This window comes from Chiloscyllium plagiosum, chromosome 9 (assembly GCF_004010195.1).
Source record: "Chiloscyllium plagiosum isolate BGI_BamShark_2017 chromosome 9, ASM401019v2, whole genome shotgun sequence".
In the NCBI taxonomy this organism is placed as follows: domain Eukaryota; kingdom Metazoa; phylum Chordata; class Chondrichthyes; order Orectolobiformes; family Hemiscylliidae; genus Chiloscyllium; species Chiloscyllium plagiosum.
Window position 1 is genome coordinate 13,809,249 of NC_057718.1, and position 21,281 is coordinate 13,830,529.

The window sequence follows — 21,281 nt, forward strand, 5'->3', positions numbered from 1 at the left end:
GAAGAACGCCTCATCTTCTGCCTCGGAACACTTCAACCCCAGGGCATTAATGTGGATTTTAACAGTTTCCTCATTTCCCCTTCCCCCACCTCATCCTAGCTTCTAACCTCCAGAAACTCGGTCCCCTGACCTGTCCGGACTTGTCCGACCTGCCCAGCTTCTTTTCCACCTATCCACTCCACCCTCTCCTCCCTGACCTATCACGTTCATCTCCTTCCCCACTGACCTATTGTACTCTATGCTACTCTCTCCCCCCCCCCCCCCCCCTCTAGCTTATCTCTCCACGCTTCAGGCTCTCTGCCTTTATTCCTGATGAAGGGCTTTTGCCCGAAACGTCGATTTTGCCTGTCCTCGGATGCTGCCTGAATTGCTGTGCTCTTCCAGCACCACTGATCCAGAATAAGATTTGGGCCAGCAAATTGGTTTCCAGCATCTGCAGTCATTGTTTTTACCAGAGTTTTGTTGAAGACAGCCAGAAAGATTGGTAAGGGCAGTGCAGTCAACATTATCTACATGAACTGTAGAAAACCTTTGACAAGGTTCCGCATGGTAGACTAATTAGTAAAGGTAAATCACATGGGATACAAAGTGAAGCTTGCCAATTGAATCCAAAATTGGCTTGACAGTAGGAGACAGAGGGTGGTTGTGGGAGGGTTTTTTGGACTGGAGGCCTGTGACCAACAATGTTCCACGGGAATCTATGTTGGGTCCACTATTGTTTATCATTTAAATAAACAATTTGGGTTGGAATTTAGGAGGCATGGTTAGTACATTTGTGGTTGATACAAAAACTGGTGGTATAGTTGACAGTGAAGATGATTAGAAAGAGATCTTAATCAATTGGATCAATGAGCTGAGGAGTGACAGATGGAGTTTATTTTGAATAAATGCAAGGTATTGCATATTGGTGAAGGGTAGAACTCATGCACTTCATGGTAGGGCCTTGGGCAGTTTTGTAGAATAGAGATTCCTAGGGGTTCAGGTACATAGTTCTTTGCAAGTTGTGTCACAGGTAGACACGGTGGTTAAGGCATTTAGCATGCTTTCCTTCATTGCTCAGACCATTGAGTATAGGAGTTGGGATGTCATGACGAGGCCACCTTTGGAGTACTGTGTACATTTCTGGTCACCCTGCTAAACGAAATTGAGGAGGGCTCAAAAGATTTATCAGGATGTTGCCAGGACTGAAGGTTTTGAGTTATAAGGAGAGGCTGGATAGCCTGGGAGTTTTTTCATTTGAGCGTAGGAGGTCGAGGGGTGAACTTATGGAAGTTTATAAAATCATGAGGGGCGCATATGAGGTGAATAGCAAAAGTCTGTTGGTTAGGGTGGGAGTTCAAAGCTAGGGGGCACTTTTTAAGGTGTGAAAAGAAAGATTTAAAAGGGACCTGAGGGGCAACATTTTCATACAGAGGATAACTTGTGTGTGAATTGAACTGCCAGAGGAAGTGGTAAATGCAGGTACAGTTACAGCGTTTAGGAGATTCGATGTTTCGGGCACAGGCCCTTCTTCACAGGCCCTTCCTCAGGCCCTTCCTCGGCCTGTGCCCGAAACGTCGAATCTCCTGTTCCCTGGATGCTGCCTGACCTGCTGTGCTGTTCCAGCAATAAAGTTTCAACTTTGATCTCCAGCATCTGCAGACCTCACTTTCTCCTCGAAGATAACTTGTGTGTGAATTGAACTGCCAGAGGAAGTGGTAAATGCAGGTACAGTTACAGCGTTTAAAAGACCTTTGGATAGGTACATGAACAGGAAAGGTTTAGAAGGATATGGGTCAAATGGAGGCAAGTGGGACTAGGAAACTTGGTCAGCATGGATGAGTTGAATCGAAGGGTCTGTTGCCATGCTGTGTGACTTTGACTCTATAAAATGAAACACAGTTAATCTGCAAATCTGAAATAAAAACAAATGGGGGAAAAGACATGTCAGGCAGCATGTATGGAGGGGAAAGAAATTATGTTTCATGTCCAGTGCTCAAAATACACAGATGATCACACCCTAAAACCTCTGTTTGCCCACAAGTAGTCAATTATGAAAGCAGTTAATCATAGAAGGGTCACATCTGTATGTAGAAATAACAATCAATGAGGAATTGTTCCTCTCTTGCCTTAGGTGTTGGTAGGTTGACGAGAGGAACAGCATGTTTATGGGAAGTGCTGGTGGTGAACGAGTTGCCAGGAGGTTCCTGTTGCCAAGTTCAGGGCTGAGAATTTTGCTGAGGACGGGTCCATAATTTGCTGAGTTTAGGGCTGCACCTTTTCTCCAGTCTGGAGTGAGTAGGAGGCTGCAAAATGGGTTATGGATGGGGGGAAAAGCAGGCTTCAAGGAGGTTGTGGGTACAAAGGAAATTCTACAAGGTTTGGGGAAGCAAAGGAGCAGAAGCAAGAACAATATAGGAGTGAGGACGGCTGTAAAGATGAGAGAAAACTTTTTAAACCCATCAAGAAAAAAGCACTCAGCTTGATCAGAGATAGGGAAGACTGAAGTCACTAAGTTAATGAATTCCTTACAAACAAATGAGGAATCTCTAGCTTAAGGCAGCACATGTACATGAGTTACTCCGTGAGGGAAGAAAGTAGTGGATCCTATTGGAGTGACTACTGCCTGGCGAATTCTTACATCCACGATGTAGTGAATAGGAGCAAGAGTAGGCCATTCGATCCTTCAAGCCAGTTCCAGCATTCATTATGATCATGGCTGATCATCCAACTCAATAACCTGTTCCTGCTTCTCCCCCATCCCCCACCTTGGTGCCTTTAGCCACAAGTGCTATAAACAACTCCTTGAAATTATACAATGTTACTGGCCTTAGCTGCTTTGTGGTAACGAATGCCGCAGGCTCACCACACTCTTGGTGAAGAATTTCTCCTCCTCTCTTCACCCTATATCTTTACACTGTGCCCCCCATTCTATATTCCCCCACCATCCTGAACAACCTTCCTGCACTAACCATATGTAGCTGTTAGAAATTTGTAGGTTTCCATTAGGTTACCACTCACCCCCCACATCCCAGCAATTCTTCTGAACTCTGGCAAATACAGTCCTAACCGATTTGTGCTTTAGACTGTCTGGCTGTGTGGAGTTTGCACATTCTCCTGTGTCTGCGTGGGTTTCCTCCCACAGTTCAGAAATGTACAGATTAAGTGGATTGGCTATGCTAAATTGTCCATAGTGTCCGGGGATGTGCAGGATGGGTGGATTGGCCAAGAGAAATGCAGGGTTACAGGGATAGGATAGGTGGGTAGCTCTGGTTGGGATGCTGTCTGGAGGGGTAGTCTGACTTGATGGGCTAAATAGCCTGCTTCCCCACAGTAGAGTTTCTATGATTCTATGATGTGCTTTATGTTCCCCTTTAAGTGCTTTGATTTTCAGAAAAGATGTGATTGTGCTTAATTAATTCAATGTGTCACATACCCAATCCATCATCTCTTGTTGGATTATTTTGTGGAAATTTGTGCACAAGTGGGGTAAAATTAATTACTGGATAAGTTCTTGCTGTTATAATTCCTTTCCTTGGCAAAGCTATAAAACTGGTCACTGTTCAGACCCTGAGTTTACATTTCCAAGTAGTTATGGAAATTTGGGGTAAATATTGCTGCTATTTTCTTGCCAGTCTAGCCTTTCGGTATTCTGATCATTGGTGAGTTAGGACATTTTAATATATTTAGTTTTTTTTTTTCTTTTTCACTACTTTTACTCTTTACCTCCATCCATGGATTTTTCATCCCTCTTTGAAGTTCCAAGCTCCCACTTTTGCCAGCTGTCTTAACAATAGAATTAACTACTGTGTACCATTCCTTCACTTTCAGGTACAAGATGCTTCTTCAAATAAATATACCACTTATCCTCTGATTCTGTTCACTACGTTGTTCTAGAATTTCTTGTGAATTCCCCTAGCAACTACTATATTTAGAGTCCCTCTTGATCTTTTAAATCTATTTTCACTTTCAGTACTTTTTATTGTTTATTTTCTGTACTGTGCTTCCACGTAACTAGTGCCATTTTTAATGTAATCTTGGCTGTAATCATTGATGGAATCCAGCATTTTTTTTTAATATCCCCATCACTTTTAGTTGGAAGATAGTTAATATTTTATCCGTTATCTACTTCAGTATCTCCCAATCCTAGCCAACTGTACTCTTCTATTTTTTTATGAACAATTAGTAGGCTCAGTCCCCTTTCATTCCATTGAAACTAACTGACACTGGCTGATATCCCAAGCATCTTGTTTCAAGTCTATCATTAATAAAATTTATTAGTACTGCAGACTTCATCTCTGATTTCTTTCTGATATTTCTGACCATGCTGTGTGTCACTCATTTGCAAAATGCAAAGTGACAATAATTATATAAATCTAACTGGTTCTGAGCCCTCAGCTTACCATTTAAATGTGACTTTTTCAAATATGTAATTTGGATCAGTATTCCGTTGTGTTGTAAATTGATTATCAGTGATTACAATATGTTCCCATTGCATATTGTGGTTTTACTCGCTGTCATTAGTACTTTGTATAGATAGTCATCATTTTTGTGTAAACCTTAAAGGGATGATGTCCTACTGTTTGGCATCCACAGGAAATACAGACAAGTCAATTCTTGTCAAGGATTCAGAAAAGATTTACAAAGATGTTGCCAGGGTTGGAGGATTTGAGCTATAAGGAGAGGCTGAACAGGCTGGGGCTGTTTTCCTGCGTCGGAGGCTGAGGGGTGACCTTATAGAGGTTTACAAAGATATGAGGGGCATGGATAGGATAAATAGACAAAGTCTTTTCCCTGGGTTGAGCAAGTCCAGACCTAGAGGGCATAGGTTTAGGGTGAGAGGGGAAAGATATAAGAGAGACCTAAGGGGCACCTTTTTCACACAGAAGGTAGTATGTGTATGTAAGGAGCTGCCAGAGGAAGTGGTGGAGGCTGGTACAATTGCAACATTTAAAAGGCATCCGAATAGGTACATGAATAGGAAGGGTTTGGAGGGATATGGGCCGGGTGCTGGCAGGTGGGGCTAGATTGGGGTGGGATATCTGGTCGGCATGGACAGGGTTGGACCGAAGGGTCTGTTTCCATGCTGTACATCTCTATGACTCTATAATTCCTGTCCACAGCAGATGTGCACACACACTAGAAGTTGCTTGATGGTAGTCAGGAATAAGAAATCTGTCTGGTTTTTTTTTGTCCCCTTCCTTTCCAAGTCACTGCAACTGCATATAACTTCAATCATGAGCCTAATTGAGCTAACTATGTACAGGCAAGGAAACACATCTACCACCATTTTAATCCATGTAATTTACCTAAGCATAGTAGACCATCAGGAAAGTATGATAATATCTATATTTTTTAAAATCCTTCATTGCACATAATATTTTTATTCCATGTGTTCCATCAAAATGTAGGTATTTATGCATCTTACCAGAAGGTCATAAGATGTAGGAACAGAATTAAACCATTCAGCCCATCAAGTCTGCTCCACAATTCGATCATGGCTGATATGTTTCTCAACCCTATTCTCCTTCCCGTAACCCTTGTCTCCCTTACCAATCAAGAACTTGTGTCCCTGTCTTAAATATGCTCAATGACTTGGCCTCCACAGCCACTGCAGCAATGCGTTCCACAGATTCACCACCCTCTGGCTGAAGAAATTCCTCCTCATTTTCAGTTCTAAAGGTTGTTCCTTCACTCTAAGGCTGTGCCCTCAGACCCTAGTCTCTCCTAGTGGAAACATTTTCATGTCTACTTTTATCCAGGTCTTTCTGTATTCAGTCAGACTCCCCCGTCTGCCTATATCTTTCTAAACTCCACTGCGTACAGACCCAGAACCCACAACCACTCCTCATCTGAGAAGCCCTTCATCCCTGGGATCATTCTTGCAAACTTACTCTGTACCCCATCCAACACCAGCACATCCTTAAGATACAGGGCCTAAAAGTGCTCACGTATTTCAAATGCAGTCTGACCAGAAACTTGTAGAGCCTCAACAGTACATCTTTGTCTTCATATTCTAGTGTCGGTTATTGGTGGAGTATTGGTTTTAGAATCACCAGTTCCATAAGATCTTGGCTGATCTTGTGACCTCAACTCGACCTCCCTTTCTCTCCTCCATTGCCCTAACACCTGGCTCTTCATCCAGAAATAAAACTTCTTCATGGATTTTAAAAGAATTTGCCTCTGTCTTTTGTCAGCAACTCTCAAGCTACAGACTTTATTACACAATAAAGCATCTTATAGTCTGTAGAGAATTTAATCACATTTTCTTTTCGTTGGATTGGTTCTCTTATACCATTTTTACCTTTTATACGGAATTCTATAATACGCTGTACTTTTCAGGTAAAATCGCTGACGGTAGTTTAACATGAGGGTCACCGAGCCTCAGGTGTGGTCAGGAAAGTGGCACCTTCATGGTCACCTCAGCCAGAACAGGAATTGAACCCAAACATGGGTGACACTCTGTGTAACAAACCAGCTGTCCAGCCAACAAGTCTCCTCCTTGGGGTCATGCTTTATGGACACTTGGGAAGCAGAGTTAGCACATACTTTACTGAATTACATTTGGAGTGATGTTTAGTGGAACATAATGTAATTTGTTTTATTCTTTCATGAAATGTGAGCATTGCTGGCATGGTCAGCATTTGTTGCCCAGCTCTAATTGCCCTTGAATGGAGTGGCTTGCTAGGCCATTTCAGAAGGCTGTCATTTCTATGAATCTGGAAATATATGTAAGTCAGATCAATTAAAGATGGGTACTAAACCAGATGAGTTTTTACGATAATCACTGCAACTTGTTCTGGTAATCATTGTTGATTTATATTCCAGAATCATTAATTGAATTTGGAACTCCTCTAGCTGCTGTGATTGGTTTTGAACCCATTGTTTCTCAACCATTGAGCTAGCCCTCTCTGTATCACTAGTCAGAGAGATGTACAGCATGGAAAATAGACCCTTCCGTCCATGCCGACCAGCTATCCCAACCCAATCTAGTCCCACCTACCAGCACCCGGCCCACATCCCTCCAAACCCTTCCTGTTCATATACCTATCCAAATGCCTTTTAAATGTTGCAATTGTGACATAATTACATATTACACCCCCTTACCCCACCTCCTTTGAATTTAGAAAATATTTGTCCTGAATTTGAAGTGATACTAATTAGTATGTACAACTTCTCTGAATCTTGTTCATTTTTTGATTTTCCAGTACTGGATTAATGAATACACCTCATCATTAGGCATTGGAGTCTTCCACTCAGGCATTGAAGTATATGGTCGAGGTAAGGATTAAACAAAATAAAACCTCTAATTTAAACTGAATTAGTTGCTTTTCTTTTTGGACTGAAGTGTAGGTGACCAAAGACTTACGCAGTGATTTAATCATGTAGTTATCATTAGTCTTGAGGTTTGTGGTGAGTATTGCATCATCTCACCCCAGTTTACTGCAGTCTCCTCTTGCAGACATTTCATCCTGCATTACCTAATAGATCGTGGGACCATGATGGATATTGATTACTACTTAACTGCTTTTACTTCTGCTTTGTAATGCCCTCCTGGTCCTGAGATTGTCTCTGTTTGCTAGTCTACTATTCTGTCTGTCTCTTTCCCAAGAAAGCAAAAAGATCCCAAAGGATACTGATATTTAAAACCAACACTTAAAATTGATAATTACCTTTGAAGCTCCCAGAATCAATCAATTTCAGTTGTTACTGTAAGGTTGCCTTTGCAAATTGTAGATTTTTAGTTTAGTCTCATTCTGCATTGTGGTGGAAAGATATTGTGGTTGTGAACCTCAAATATTAAGTAGTAGAAAAGCACAAATTGCCAAGAGTTGGAATTGGGGTTATTTCAATCTTTGTCCTGCTGCTAAATGCTGAAAATTTCAACAAAGTAATTATTGGTTGTGCTAAATTGTTCAGGCTAGAGTCTTTTCATCCCCAAATATAGATTAAAACTAAATCTCTTACTAAAGGCTGTTTGTCTTCTGCAGAGTTTGCCTATGGTGGCCATCCTTATCCATTTTCAGGAATATTTGAAATCAGTCCTGGAGACTCAACAGAACTAGGGGACACATTCAAATTTAAGTAAGTATCATGGTCAAGAATGACCTTACTTTTCACACTTTTGAAAGTTCAATTATTAACATGATCCATTATTTATTAAGCATCTGTCATGCTCATAAGAGTAAAGCTGTTTTGATAGTCTCTGGGGGTGGGGTGGGTCATGGAAATCACATGAGGAGAAAGTGAGGTCTGCAGATGCTGGAGATCAGAGCTGAAAATGTATTGCTGGAAAAGCGCAGCAGGTCAGGCAGCATCCGGGGAACAGGAGAATCGACGTTTCGGGCATAAGCCCGAAGAAGGGCTTATGCCCGAAACGTCGATTCTCCTGTTCCCCGGATGCTGCTTGACCTGCTGCGCTTTTCCAGCAATACATTTTCAGCATGGAAATCACATGCAAAGCAACGCCCAACGTTTTTAGTGTATTTATAGCTAGGAAGTACTTCCTACTCTTGCCATGCAGTTAAACCACCTGGGACAAATGCCACGGTACCAATTTGTTTCTCCCCCATTAAAGATGTTTGCTTCGGCCATAACTAGTTGAATTGAGGGGCAAAGTAAATTGAAAGTTTGCGATTTTTGTGAAAGTTTGTAGCTCAGGTTGTGGTTCAGGTTGTAAGTTTGCTCGCTGAGCTAGAAGATTTGTTTTCAGGCGTTTTGTCACTATGCTAGGTAACATAATCAGTGAGCCTCCATTGAAGTGCTGGTGTTCTGTCCCACTTTCTGTTTGTGTCTGCTGTGGTGGGCGATATCATTCCGGTTCTTTTTCTGCGAGGTTGGTAAATGGGGTCCACATCAATGTGTTTGTTGGAGTTCCAGTTTGAATGCCAGGCCTCTAGGAATTCCCATGTGTATCTTTGTTTAGCCTGTCCCAGGATGGATGCATTGTCAGAATCGAACTGGTGTGCCACGTTGTCTGTGTATAAGGATACAAGTGATAGTTGGTCATGTCTTTTGGTGGCTAGTTAGTGCTCGGATACCCTGATGGCTAGTTTTCTGCCAGTCTGTCTGATGTAATGTTTGTTACAGCCCTTGCTGGATATTTTGTGTATGACGTTCGTTCTGCTGGTTATTGGTACAGGGTCCTTTATGTTCATCAAGAGCTGTTTTAGTGTGTTGGTGGGTTTGTGGGCTTCCATGATGCCAAGGGACCGGAGTAGTCTGGTTGTCATCTCTGAGATGTCTTTAACATATGGTTGTGTGGCTCAAGTCTCTGAGCATGTTGTGTCATCTTGTTTAGGTTTTTTGTGTAAGAATCAGCAGACTGTGCTTGTTGGGTAGCCGTTCTTGAACATGTTGTATAGGTGTTTTTCTTCAGCATCTTGTAGTTCCTGGGTGCTGCAGTGTGTTGTGGCTCGTTTAAATAATGTCCTGCTGCAGCTGTGTTTGTGGGTGTTGGGATGATTGCTTCTGGAGTTGAGTATCTGGTCTGTAAGTGTCGCTTTCCTGTAGACACTGAACTGCAGCTCTCCACTGGCTTTTCGATCTACTGTGACATCTAGGAAGGGGAGTCTGTTGTTATTCCTCTTTAGTGAACTTTATGCCAGTAAGGATATTGTTTGTGTTTGTGGGTTTCTTCTGGTGTCGTCCACAGCTTGGGCTGGATCATGGGGCGGATTGCCTGTACCAAGCTCTGCATAACTGCTTTTGCCAAAAATCTTGATCCCGTGGGTGTCCCTTTGATTTGTTTGTAAGTCTTGTCATTGTGGTTGCGACGCACAGGTCTACTAGTTTGAGGATGCTGTCCTTGCTGATGAAGTTGGTGCTGTCTGGTATTTGTGTCCTTGGTTCGTCTACTAGTGTGGCCAGTGTTACTTTGGCCAGGGTGATGTTTATTGATGTGAGTTATGCAGTCATGTTGAAGAAAACCACGACCTTGTGGTCCTCTATCTTGGTGTCTTTGATCTTCAGAAATTCCTGGGTGAAGGGGCTTGAGTCAAGATTAGAGTGGTGCTGGAAAAGCACAGCAGGTCAGGCAGCATCCGAGGAGCAGGAGAATTGACGTTTTGGGCAAAAGCCCTTCATCAGGAATCAATTCCTGATGAAGGGCTTTTGCCCGAAACGTTGATTCTCCTGCTCCTTGGATGCTGCCTGACCTGCTGTGCTTTTCCAGCACCACTCCAATCTCCAGTATTAGCAGTAACCACTTTCGCCTGGAGTGGCTTGAGTCTTCTAGGTATTTCAGTTTGCATTGAAGTTCTTTTGCTAGTCTGTATGTCGGTGTGCCGGGAAGTGAGACTATGGTTCTGGGGGCGTGCGGGCACCCTGGTTTATCTACCTTAGGTAATCTGTAGAAATGGGGTGTGTTGGATCCTTCAGGTTTCATTCTCTGGAGGTCTGTTTTGTTAATTTCACCTATTTATGGAGCTGCTTCTGTTTATGCAGTAATACAGTTTTCCGGCTATGGAGTCAGGTCCTTGTTTAAGTTTGTTGTCTAAGAATCGGCGGACTGTGCTTATCAGGTACTGGTATAAAGTTCACCAAAGAAAAAGAGAACGACAACAGACTCCCCTTCCTGGATGTCACAGTAGAACAAAAAGCCAATGGAGAGCTGTAGACCAGCGTCTACAGGAAAGCGATATGTACAGACCAGATACTCAACTACAGGAGCAATCAACCCAACACCCACAAACAGAGCTGCATCAGGGCATTATTTAAACGAGCCACAACACACTTCAGCACCTAGCCAGGAACTATGTGATGCCGAAGAAAAACACCTATACAACATGTTCAAGAACAACAGGTACCAAACATGAACAGTCCACCAACTCTTACACAACAAACCTAAACAAGGTGATACAACATGCCCAGTGAGTCTAGCCATACAACCATACATTAAAGACGTCTTGGAGATGATGACCAGACTTCTTCGGCCCCTTGGCATCATGGTAGTCTACAAACACACCGACACACTAAAACAGCTCTTGATGAATGTAAAGGACCCTGAACCAACAACCAGCAGAACAAATGTCTGCTACAAAATACCCTGCAAGACTGCAACAAACATTACATTGGACAGATTGGCAGGATACTAGCCACCAGGGTACATGAGCACCAACTAGCCACCAAAAGACACTACCAACTGTCATTGTGTATCCTTACACACAGACATTGAGGAACACCAGTTGGACTCTGACAATACATCCATCCTGGGACAGGCTAACAAAGACACAAACAAACGCGTCGATTTGGACCCCATTTACCAACCTCTCAGAAAAATAACTGGAAGTGATATCACCCACCACAATAGACCAAGGCACATAAATAGAAAGCGGGACAGTCCACCAGCGCTTCAGTGGAGGCTCACTGATGATGTTACCTAGCATGGTGACAAAATGTCTGAAAACAAATCTTCCAGCTCAGCGAGCAAACTTACAACCTAAATTGAGAGTGCTGGAATATTTGGTTAAGGTGGGCTGTGATAGGATTTGAAGGTGTAGATCATCCTGAATAAGCATTTTTGCATTGAAGTTAAAGAAGCTTAACAAGGATAGGGGAAATGACTGTACATGGTAGAATGTATTGTTACGGTACGTGCAACACTGGCAAATTTGTATTTATTGCTACTCTTTGAGAAAGTGGAACTCCACAGTCTTTGTGATTGTGCTGATCCTATGATTGTATTATGTAAAGAGTTTCAGGACATTGGAGCTAGATATTTTTGTCAGATCAATGATTCAGTCCTATAAGGTAATGCCCAGCTCTGGAGAAAATGCAAAGACTCTATGGTAAAAATTATTGTTCGCTATTATCTTCATGAACTATGGTTAATTATGCTGAAATTCTGTGGTTTGCACCAAAACACTCCGGAATGATTCTCAAATTAGCACAAGCCTGAGATAATTACACCAATAACAACGTGCAGAAGAAATCAAAAGATCTCAGATTGTGTTCAGTTGAACTTTTTTTTGTTTTCTCGTGTTTTTATTTTTTTTTCCCATTTGGGTTCAATATTCAACAACATAAAGGTAATGAAAATTACTTCCATCTGAATGGCTGCAAATTAATCTCTGAACAGTTGATAGTGTAATTTATATGGTGGGATTGATAGACTTGTATTTAATATTTTGAATTATTTCAATGAATAAAAACAACATTTTATTGTGTTTGTTGAAATTGTGTATTCGCTGAGCTAGAATTAGTTGTTTGTAAGATCATTTTTACTTATGAATAGTTTGCTTACAACCATGGCCACTTTTAAAACTAAGAAAGCTAGCCTGGTTTGAAGAGCTGGATGTTTCTTATAACTGGGGAATCATTTGGAGAATTTTAAACTAGTTGGAATCTCGTTCAGTCAAATCATGATTTAGAAACTAAATAAAACCTATTGCACTGGATTCGCATTCTTGTATGAGTTCACTTAACTTATTTGTACTCCACAGGGAAGCAATTGTGATGGGTAGCACTGATTTTACAGAAGATGATGTGGAGCGCATTGTGGAGGAGCTTGGGAAAGAATACAAGGGGAATGCCTATCATTTAATGCACAAAAATTGCAACCATTTTTCTTCAGCTATATCTGAGGCAAGTACATTGCAACTTACAGAACCAGCCCACAAAGTTAATTTCATACCAGAATTGTTTTCATTAACTGTTGCATTTCAAATTCACATTATGAACAGCAAAATAACTTCAAATTCATTTACTTAGCCCTTTTTTTTGCCCATGTCTCTTTCTCTCCAACACCTTCATTCACTCACACTTGCATAATTCAGATGGCAATTGTAATAGCCTTTTCCCTATGTTTTCTTTGTGTATCTTCTTTTTTAAACATTTAGCATAAAGACATAAGCAATATCAATCAGACCTCTGAATTTTTTGTTTGGCGAAGTTGATCAGCCTTGAAAAAAATGGAGGTATATTTGTTTGCAACGATAATATAAAGCTTTATGTCAATGATGGGTCTAAAAATGTTGAGGATCATTCATGACTCGTCTCGGTTTTAGCAAAAAATGTAGAAGGTTAGAGAATTGCTGGAAAAAAAGACATGTTGTGAAAGTTTTTCAACTTACACTCATCAGGATAATTTCCAATGGACTAACAATTCACGTACATGATAGAAGTTGACTATGGTTGAGGCATAACCTGTAGAGAATTTATTTTGAATGTAGGTTTGCTCACTGAGCTGAACGGTTCATTTCCAGATATTTCGTTACCTTACTCGGTAACATCTTCAGTGGACCTCATGCGAAGCACTGCTGAAAATTCCTGCTTTCTATTTATATGTTTGGGTTTCTTTGGGTTGGTGATGTCATTTCCTGTGGTGAAGTCACTTCCTGTTCCTTTTCTCAGGAGGTGGTAGATGGGGTCTAACTCGATGTGTTTGTTGATAGAGTTCCGGTTGGAATGCCATGCTTCTAGGAATTCTCGTGCGTGTCTTTGTTTTGAACCAGTCCTGTTGGCATCATGGTAGCCCACAAATCCAACAACACACTAGAACAGCAGGTAATGAACTTGAAAGACATTATACAGACAATGAGCAGAACTAACGTCATTTACAAAACACTGTGCAAGGACTATAACAAACATTACATTAGACAAACAGGCAGAAAACAAACCACCAGGATAAATGAACACCAACTAGCCACAAAAAGACATGACCCTCTCACTAGTATTCTCACATACGGATGAGGAAGGACACCACTTCGACTGGGACAATACGTCCATCCTAGGACAAGCCAAACAAAGACATGCACGAGAATTCCTAGAAGTATGGCATTCCAACCGGAACTCTATCAACAAACATATCGAGTTAGACCCCATCTACCACCCCCTGAGAAAAGGGACTGGAAGTGACTTCACCACCAGAAATGACATCACCAAGCCAAAGAAACCCAAACATATAAATAGAAAGCAGGAATTTTCAGCATAGTAAGGTAATGCAACGTCTGGAAATGAACCTTTCAGCTCAGCAAGAAAACCTAACCTGAGCTACAAATCTTCTCAAAACTCGCTAAGAGAATTTATTTTTAAAAAATATTTTGTAAAAACGATTTAGTATAAACTTGATGGTTAATGAGTCCTTTTCTGACATATGGATGTAGTATGTTGTTTTTGTGTGTTTGTTTTCCCCTCGAATATTATTTCTATCCCAAAATAATGAAGTCAGTTCTTTAACATTGGTAAGATTGTAGATGATTTGGCGAGGTTTCCTCCCCACCACCTGAATCCATAAATACAACAGTGGATACTCAATGGGGATTAGGAGCAGAAAAGCCTGGTCAATTGTCATTCCTAATATGACAATATTGAAACAGTAAACCTATTCTATACTTTATTCTTTCATGGGCTGAGAGAGTCAACTGGCAAGACTAGCATCTGTAGCCCAATGATGCTCACAAGTAACCTACTTTAGTTGCTACAGTCTTTGTGTAGATATACCCACAATGTTCTGAGGGAGAGTATTCCAGGACTTTGACCGAGTGCCCATAAAGAAATGTTTATATGGTTCCAGTTGGGATGGTGTATGGCTTGGAGAACTTGCAGGTGATATGTTTCCATGTGCCTTTTGTCCGTGTCCTTCTGGGTGATTTGATTTATTACTGTCAAGGGTGCCTTAGTGAGCTGCTGAAATGCTGCTTGTCTGTTATGCGCAGTGGAGGATGTGAATGTTGAAGGGGTGGCAATCAAAGTTTAATATCAAGCCAAATGAAGGGATGTCAGAACATAGAGCTTGCCAGCAGTGTCTTCAAAAAAAAAAGGTAGAAAATCCTAGAGTTTAGGGCTTAGCATCTGAAAGTACGGCTACCAATAGTAGAGTGACTAAAACTGAGACAGTCACAGAAAATGCAGGAGAAACTTAGGAAGTCTGTGACAGCATTTGTAGGGAGCGAAAGTCAGTTAACATTTAGAGTCCAACGTGATTCTTCTTCAGGACTCTAAGTTATCATAACTCTCAAGCACCAGGCAATGAATATCTCTGAGCGAATCCAGCCATCTCCCCTTGACATTCAGTGCTGTCAGACTTGCTAAGTTTCTCCTGCATTTTCTGTGACTGTCTCAGTTTTAGTCACTCTACTATTGGTAACTGTGCTTTCAGATGCTAAGCCCTAAACTCTGGAATTTTCTCCCTGAAATTGTCTGCTTTTCTACCTGTTTTTTAAGACACTGCTGGAATGCTCTCTTTATATTCTGATATCGCTTTATTTGGCTCGATATTAAACTTTGTTTAATTTGCTACTCTGATGTGCATGGGGATTTTTTAAATGTTAGTGCTGTTGAATGAAGACTAGCTGTTCGGTCAGCTAACTCAGTGATAGCACACAAGCCTGGGACCTTTCTGGATTATTCACTGCATTAATTCAGCATTAATGGTTTCAATATTGTATTGGTTAATGTACATGCAAAGTGTAGAGACTTTTATTACTTTTTTGGTAACATGTAAAACTTCAATACATTCTGCAAAAGGGTAAATGAAGGTTGGTTTTGTTTGTAGCAAATAAATCAGAAAGGTGGCTTGTATTGACACTCTTCTCAATTCATAGCTTTCATTAATTATTGGTAAGTCACATCATGGAGTATGGTCAGTTATATTTGCAAAATGGGCAATCTGTTGGTGCTTTCAGAAGCAAAGGACTTCTTTTAAAACAAAATGACTGAAGTGGCATTGAAATGCAAATGCATTGGCTTACAATGTACAGTGTGCCAAAGGAATAAATTTCATATGCAGCAAGTTTCTAATCTCTTATCCTGCTGATGTCTTGTTTAGAGTGAAGACAAACAGCGAATGAGTTTTCCATGGTCGTGTTTGTCCATCACCTGACAATTTGGTTGAAGAGTAGCGTTGGCCGCTGCCAACAAGGAAATCACATGCTTGGCAGAGAGAATACTATGTGATGTGATCAAACCAGAAATATAGCTGACAGACTGGAATGCAGAAAATGCTTGCTTCAATGTTTCTTAATTAAAAGAAGTTGGCAGAACTGCAGTAAGTTCATGCTTGGTGGGTCCTGCAGTTGCACTTTCCTCATTCCTGAAGAAGGGCTTATGCCCGAAACGTCGATTCTCCTGTTCCTTGGATGCTGCCTGACCTGCTGCGCTTTTCCAGCAACACATTTTCAGCCCTGCAGTTGTAAACTGGCTTGATTTGGTAAATCCACAAAATCTAAATAATATATTTAGCTGCGCCTGCCTAGTGTCTTTTTGACCTTTTTGGCAACTGTTTATGTCTTTGGTAGCATTGTTACATACAAAAGTAATGTACATGTAATTTGTAGGGGACTTATCCATTCTTGCTGAACGGTTAATATTAAGATTTGTCAGCTTTGTTGGAAAACATTGTGCAGATGAGGAAGGCCCCAACCAGAATTTATTTGTACTGTCATGCTTATTGCCATATTTTAGGTTTGCTTATAGTTTGGTGATCTTTATTAAAATCCTGTACAGACCTATAAAAGATTTAGGAAGCAGTTAAACTGTGAGATGAAAGATAATCTAGTACTTTAAAGGCAGCAATATACTGTTGAGAAGAGAAATGTTTTGGAAATAGTTTAGTATCAACGCTGACTACAAAGTAAGTATATGGATGTCAGTTCAAGTTGCTATACTGATGGTAAGTATATACATTTTAATTAATTGTGTTTTTTATTTAAGAAAGAGCTGGAGGGAAAGTGAGATATTTGACTGTCCTGAATGTGACTTTAACTGCTTTTATTGTCTTGCTGTTTTTGAAGTAAAGGAGAAAGGTGGTACTTTGTATTCCCTCAAAATCAGGGTAGGTTGTTTGGGCTAATAATATAGAACATCAACAAGGCTGAAAGAGAAGTCAGGGTGAAGATTATTGATTGGAAAGCCCACACCTTTGGTTATAAAATCTCAATTTCTCAATAAATATTTTTCTTAATTTCATTGTCACGAGGCATTCCACTGAACTGACCTTTCTAATTTTCCAAGGCAGATTATGCCTTTACTTGTTCAAGTTTTAAATTGTCTCATGAAAGGAGTTCTGGCATGAGCCAAAAGGGAGGGAGGGAAGGTTAGAAAAGATGTAATGATGTCAATAATATTGCTCCTGTTCAGTCACAATCCTTTGTCGATATTCCAACATGCTATTTTGTATAATGGTAAGAAAGACAGGAATATACATTTTCATTCAAAGGCAATGTAGCTTCTTGACAGTTTCTGCCTCTTTGATTTTTTTTTCTCGATGTAATTCTTGTAACAAGACAAGGATGAGGTCCTTTGCCTTGAGAGTGAAATCATGCTTTTGATTATCAGATGACCATTCCTTTGTTGTGCTGTTTCAAGATCTTCTTTGAAGTCATTGTAAGACTTCTAAATGATCACTGATCTAGATGCCAGTTTTAATCAAGACACCCACAAAATCTTTGAAAAATACTTTGTTATATAAACAATTTTCTTTCAGTTCTCAGTTTAATGCCAAGTTCTAAAAATTCTGTTTGCCAAAATAGCAAATTAAAACAATTAACCATGAAGGTATGTCATAAGCATTTTTTTAAAAAAATTCATTTCTAACTGTGCAGTGTGGCTGGCTAAAGTGTTTACTTTAAAGCATTTCATTCTGGCCAATTTCCCCACACACTGAATAACCTTAAAGACACTGTAAACAATCTGCTTATGTTGCACTGAACTGTAAAGATCTAACATTTTTTAAAAAATAGATAAATGAAATTGATGTGACTTGCATACTTCCTCACAGGGTATATTTAAATAAAGATTCCCAGGTGGGGTTGGAGCTGTCAAGCCCGGTATTTGTTAACCATTTGTAGCTGAACTGGGGAAAATGGTGTATTTTTGAATGGCTGCAATCTGCGTAGTTAAAGTGCATCCAAAATACAGTTGGACAGGGAATTCCAAAATATATTAACCTGGTGTTAATGTAGGAACGGTGATTATTTGTTCAAGTTGGGATGGCATGTGCCTCGGAAACAATAGCATTCACATGTATCTTCTGCCATTATCCTTAAGGTGATTGTAATGATCCCAGATGTTGAGACATTTTGTTGTCTCCTCAACTTTGGAAGGACACAAAAGTGAACTCCTATTGGATTTGGTTTTTCAATAAACTAATATAGATTGTGTTGACCATTAGAAAGGAAAATGAACAATCAACATCACTGTTTTAATCTTTGGTAGTTTAAAAGGTTAACTCCATTAAATGTTAAAACTGCAAACATCTGTTATATGTGAACCTTACACAAAAAATTGATCCTTTACTCATGGCATACTCTATCTTTAAGTGGCAAGGCTCTCCAGTTATCCCTGTCCTTTTTGGCTTAAGACAGTAGCTACAATTCAAATGTTATATACTCTAGTCTCGATACTCTAGGGAAACATCCCAGAAAAAAAGTGATAATGTGTGAAGTAAGCAACTGAATCTGAAATAAAAAAAGAAAACTCTGGAAGTAGTCAGTAGTTTCAGCAGCATAGATGTACAGACTATGATTAGGATATGGTTTCAGCAGTTGTATAGAATTTACAGCATGGGCAGCTCAAAGATCTAAGGCAGTGTTCATGCTCAACATGAGCCACCTTCTGCCTTGTTTCACCCAACCCAGCAACATTATCCTTGTATTGCTCCCTCCCTCACTTACTTATTTGGCTTTCTCTCAAATGCATCTGTGTACTCAACTGCCCATTTTGCCTTCCAAACCATAATGTATATTTTACAGTTGGAAAAGTGCACCATGTATTTGAATTTAATGCCATGTATATGGTGGCCAGAAATAATTTAAACTATCCTGAATAAAAGTAGTCACATTTGTCACATAATACATAGTCAAGTTCAGTTGATCATCCTTGTTGGTCACCACTTACCATCACAGAACAAGAGTAGTTTTTACAAATGTATAATTATATAATTGTGTCTTTGCCAAATTTTGGCTTTGCTTTTCAATTATTACAGTATTGGAAGCAACTTACTGGTAACTTCCTCTTTTTTGTTTGGTGCAAGTGTTGGTGGAATGCTACATTGGCTTTCAGGTAAGATCCTAAAATGAGCTTCCACCTGCTTGTTGAGATGAGCATTAGAGAATCCATAAGTGTTGAAAATATCCTGGTCATAGAGATGTACAGCATGGAAACAGACCCTTCGGTCCAACCCCGTCCATGCCGACCAGATATCCCAATCCAATCTAGCCCCACCTGCCAGCACCCAGCCCATATCTCTCCGTACCCATCCAGATGCCTTTTAAATGTTGCAATTGTACCAGCCTCCATCACTTCCTCTGGCAGCTCATTCCATACACGTACCACCCTCTGTGTGAAAACATTGCCCCTTAGGTCTTTTTATATCTTGCCCCTCTCACCCTAAACCTATGCCCTCTAGTTCTGGACTCCCTGACCCCAGGGAAAAGACTTTGCCTATTTACCCTATCCATGCCCCTTATATTTCTGTAAACCTCTATAAGGTCACCCCTCAGCCTCCGACGCTCCAGGGAAAACAACCCCAGCCTGTTCAGCCTCTCCTTACAGCTCAAATCCCCCAACCCTGGCAACGTCCTTGTAAATCTTTTCTGAATCCTTGACAAGAAGTGACTTGTCTGTATTTCCTGTGGATGCCAAACAGTAGGGCAGCATCCCTTTACATGAAAATGATGATTATCTATACAAGGTACTAATAACAGTTAGTAAAACTACAATATGCATATTGTAAACACTGATAATCAGATTTGCAACACAACGGAATACTGATCCAAATTACATATTTGAAAAAGTCACATTTAAGTGGTAAGCTGAGGGCTCAGAACCAGTTAGATTTATATAATTATTGTCACTTTGCATTTTGCAAATGAGTGACACACAGCATGGTCAGAAATATCAGCAAGAAATCAGAGATGAAGTCTGTAGTACTAATAAATTTTATTAATGATGGACTTGAAACAAGATGCTTGGGATATCAGCCAGTGTCAGTTAGTTTCAATGGAATGAAAGGGGACTGAGCCTACTAATTGTTCATAAAAAAATAGAAGAGTACAGTTGGCTAGGATTGGGAGATACTGAAGTAGATAACGGATAAAATATTAACTATCTTCCAACTAAAAGTGATGGGGATATAAAAAAAAATGCTGGGGTTCCATCAATGATTACAGCCAAGATTACATTAAAAATGGCACTAGTTACGTGGAAGCACAGTACAGAAAACAAGTAATGAAAAGTATTGAAAGTAAAAATAGATTTAAAAGATCAAGAGGGACTCTAAATATAGTAGTTGCTAGGGGAATTCACAAGAAATTCTAGAACAACGTAGTGAACAGAATCAGAGGATAAGTGGTACATTTATTTGAAGAAGCATCTTGTACCTGAAAGTGAAGGAATGGTACACAGTAGTTAATTCTATTGTTAGACAGCTGGCAAAAGTGGGAGCTTGGAACTTCAAAGAGGGATGAAAAATCCATGGATGGAGGTAAAGAGTAAAAGTAGTGAAAAAGAAAAAAAAAAACTAAATATATTAAAATGTCCTAACTCACCAATGATCAGAATACCGAAAGGCTAGACTGGCAAGAAAATAGCAGCAATATTTACCCCAAATTTCCATAACTACTTGGAAATGTAAACTCAGGGTCTGAACAGTGACCAGTTTTACAGCTTTGCCAAGGAAAGGAATTATAACAGCAAGAACTTATCCAGTAATTAATTTTACCCCACTTGTGCACAAATTTCCACAAAATAATCCAACAAGAGATGATGGATTGGGTATGTGACACATTGAATTAATTAAGCACAATCACATCTTTTCTGAAAATCAAAGCACTTAAAGGGGAACATAAAGCACATCATAGAATCATAGAAACTCTACTGTGAGGAAGCAGGCTATTTAGCCCATCAAGTCAGACTACCCCTCCAGACAGCATCCCAACCAGAGCTACTCACCTATCCTATCCCTGTAACCCTGCATTTCTCTTGGCCAATCCACCCATCCTGTACATCCCCGGACATTATGGACAATTTAGCATAGCCAATCCACTTAATCTGTACATTTCTGAACTGTGGGAGGAAACCCACGCAGACACAGGAGAATGTGCAAACTCCACACAGCCAGACAGTCTAAAGCACAAATCGGTTAGGACTGTATTTGCCAGAGTTCAGAAGAATTGCTGGGATGTGGGGGTTGGGTGATAATCTAATGGAAACCTACAAATTTCTAACAGCTACATATGGTTAATGCAGGAAGGTTGTTCAGGATGGTGGGAATATAGAATTGGGGGCACAGTGTAAAGATCTGGGGTGAACTGTTCAGTGCGGACAAGAGGAGAATTTCTTCACCAAGAGTGTGGTGAGTC

General features: G+C 40.3%; 1 protein-coding gene across 1 annotated transcript in view; it reads left to right on the forward strand.

Annotated features, from left to right (window-relative positions):
• LOC122552634 (deubiquitinase DESI2) overlaps nt 1-21,281 on the forward strand; it is a 57,854-nt gene that overhangs the window by 27,174 nt on the left and 9,399 nt on the right. Inside the window, exons 2-4 of the mRNA XM_043695417.1 lie at nt 7,188-7,260; nt 7,971-8,064; nt 12,423-12,564. Coding sequence (XP_043551352.1) covers nt 7,188-7,260; nt 7,971-8,064; nt 12,423-12,564 — 309 coding nt within the window. The remainder of the gene's footprint in view (nt 1-7,187; nt 7,261-7,970; nt 8,065-12,422; nt 12,565-21,281) is intronic.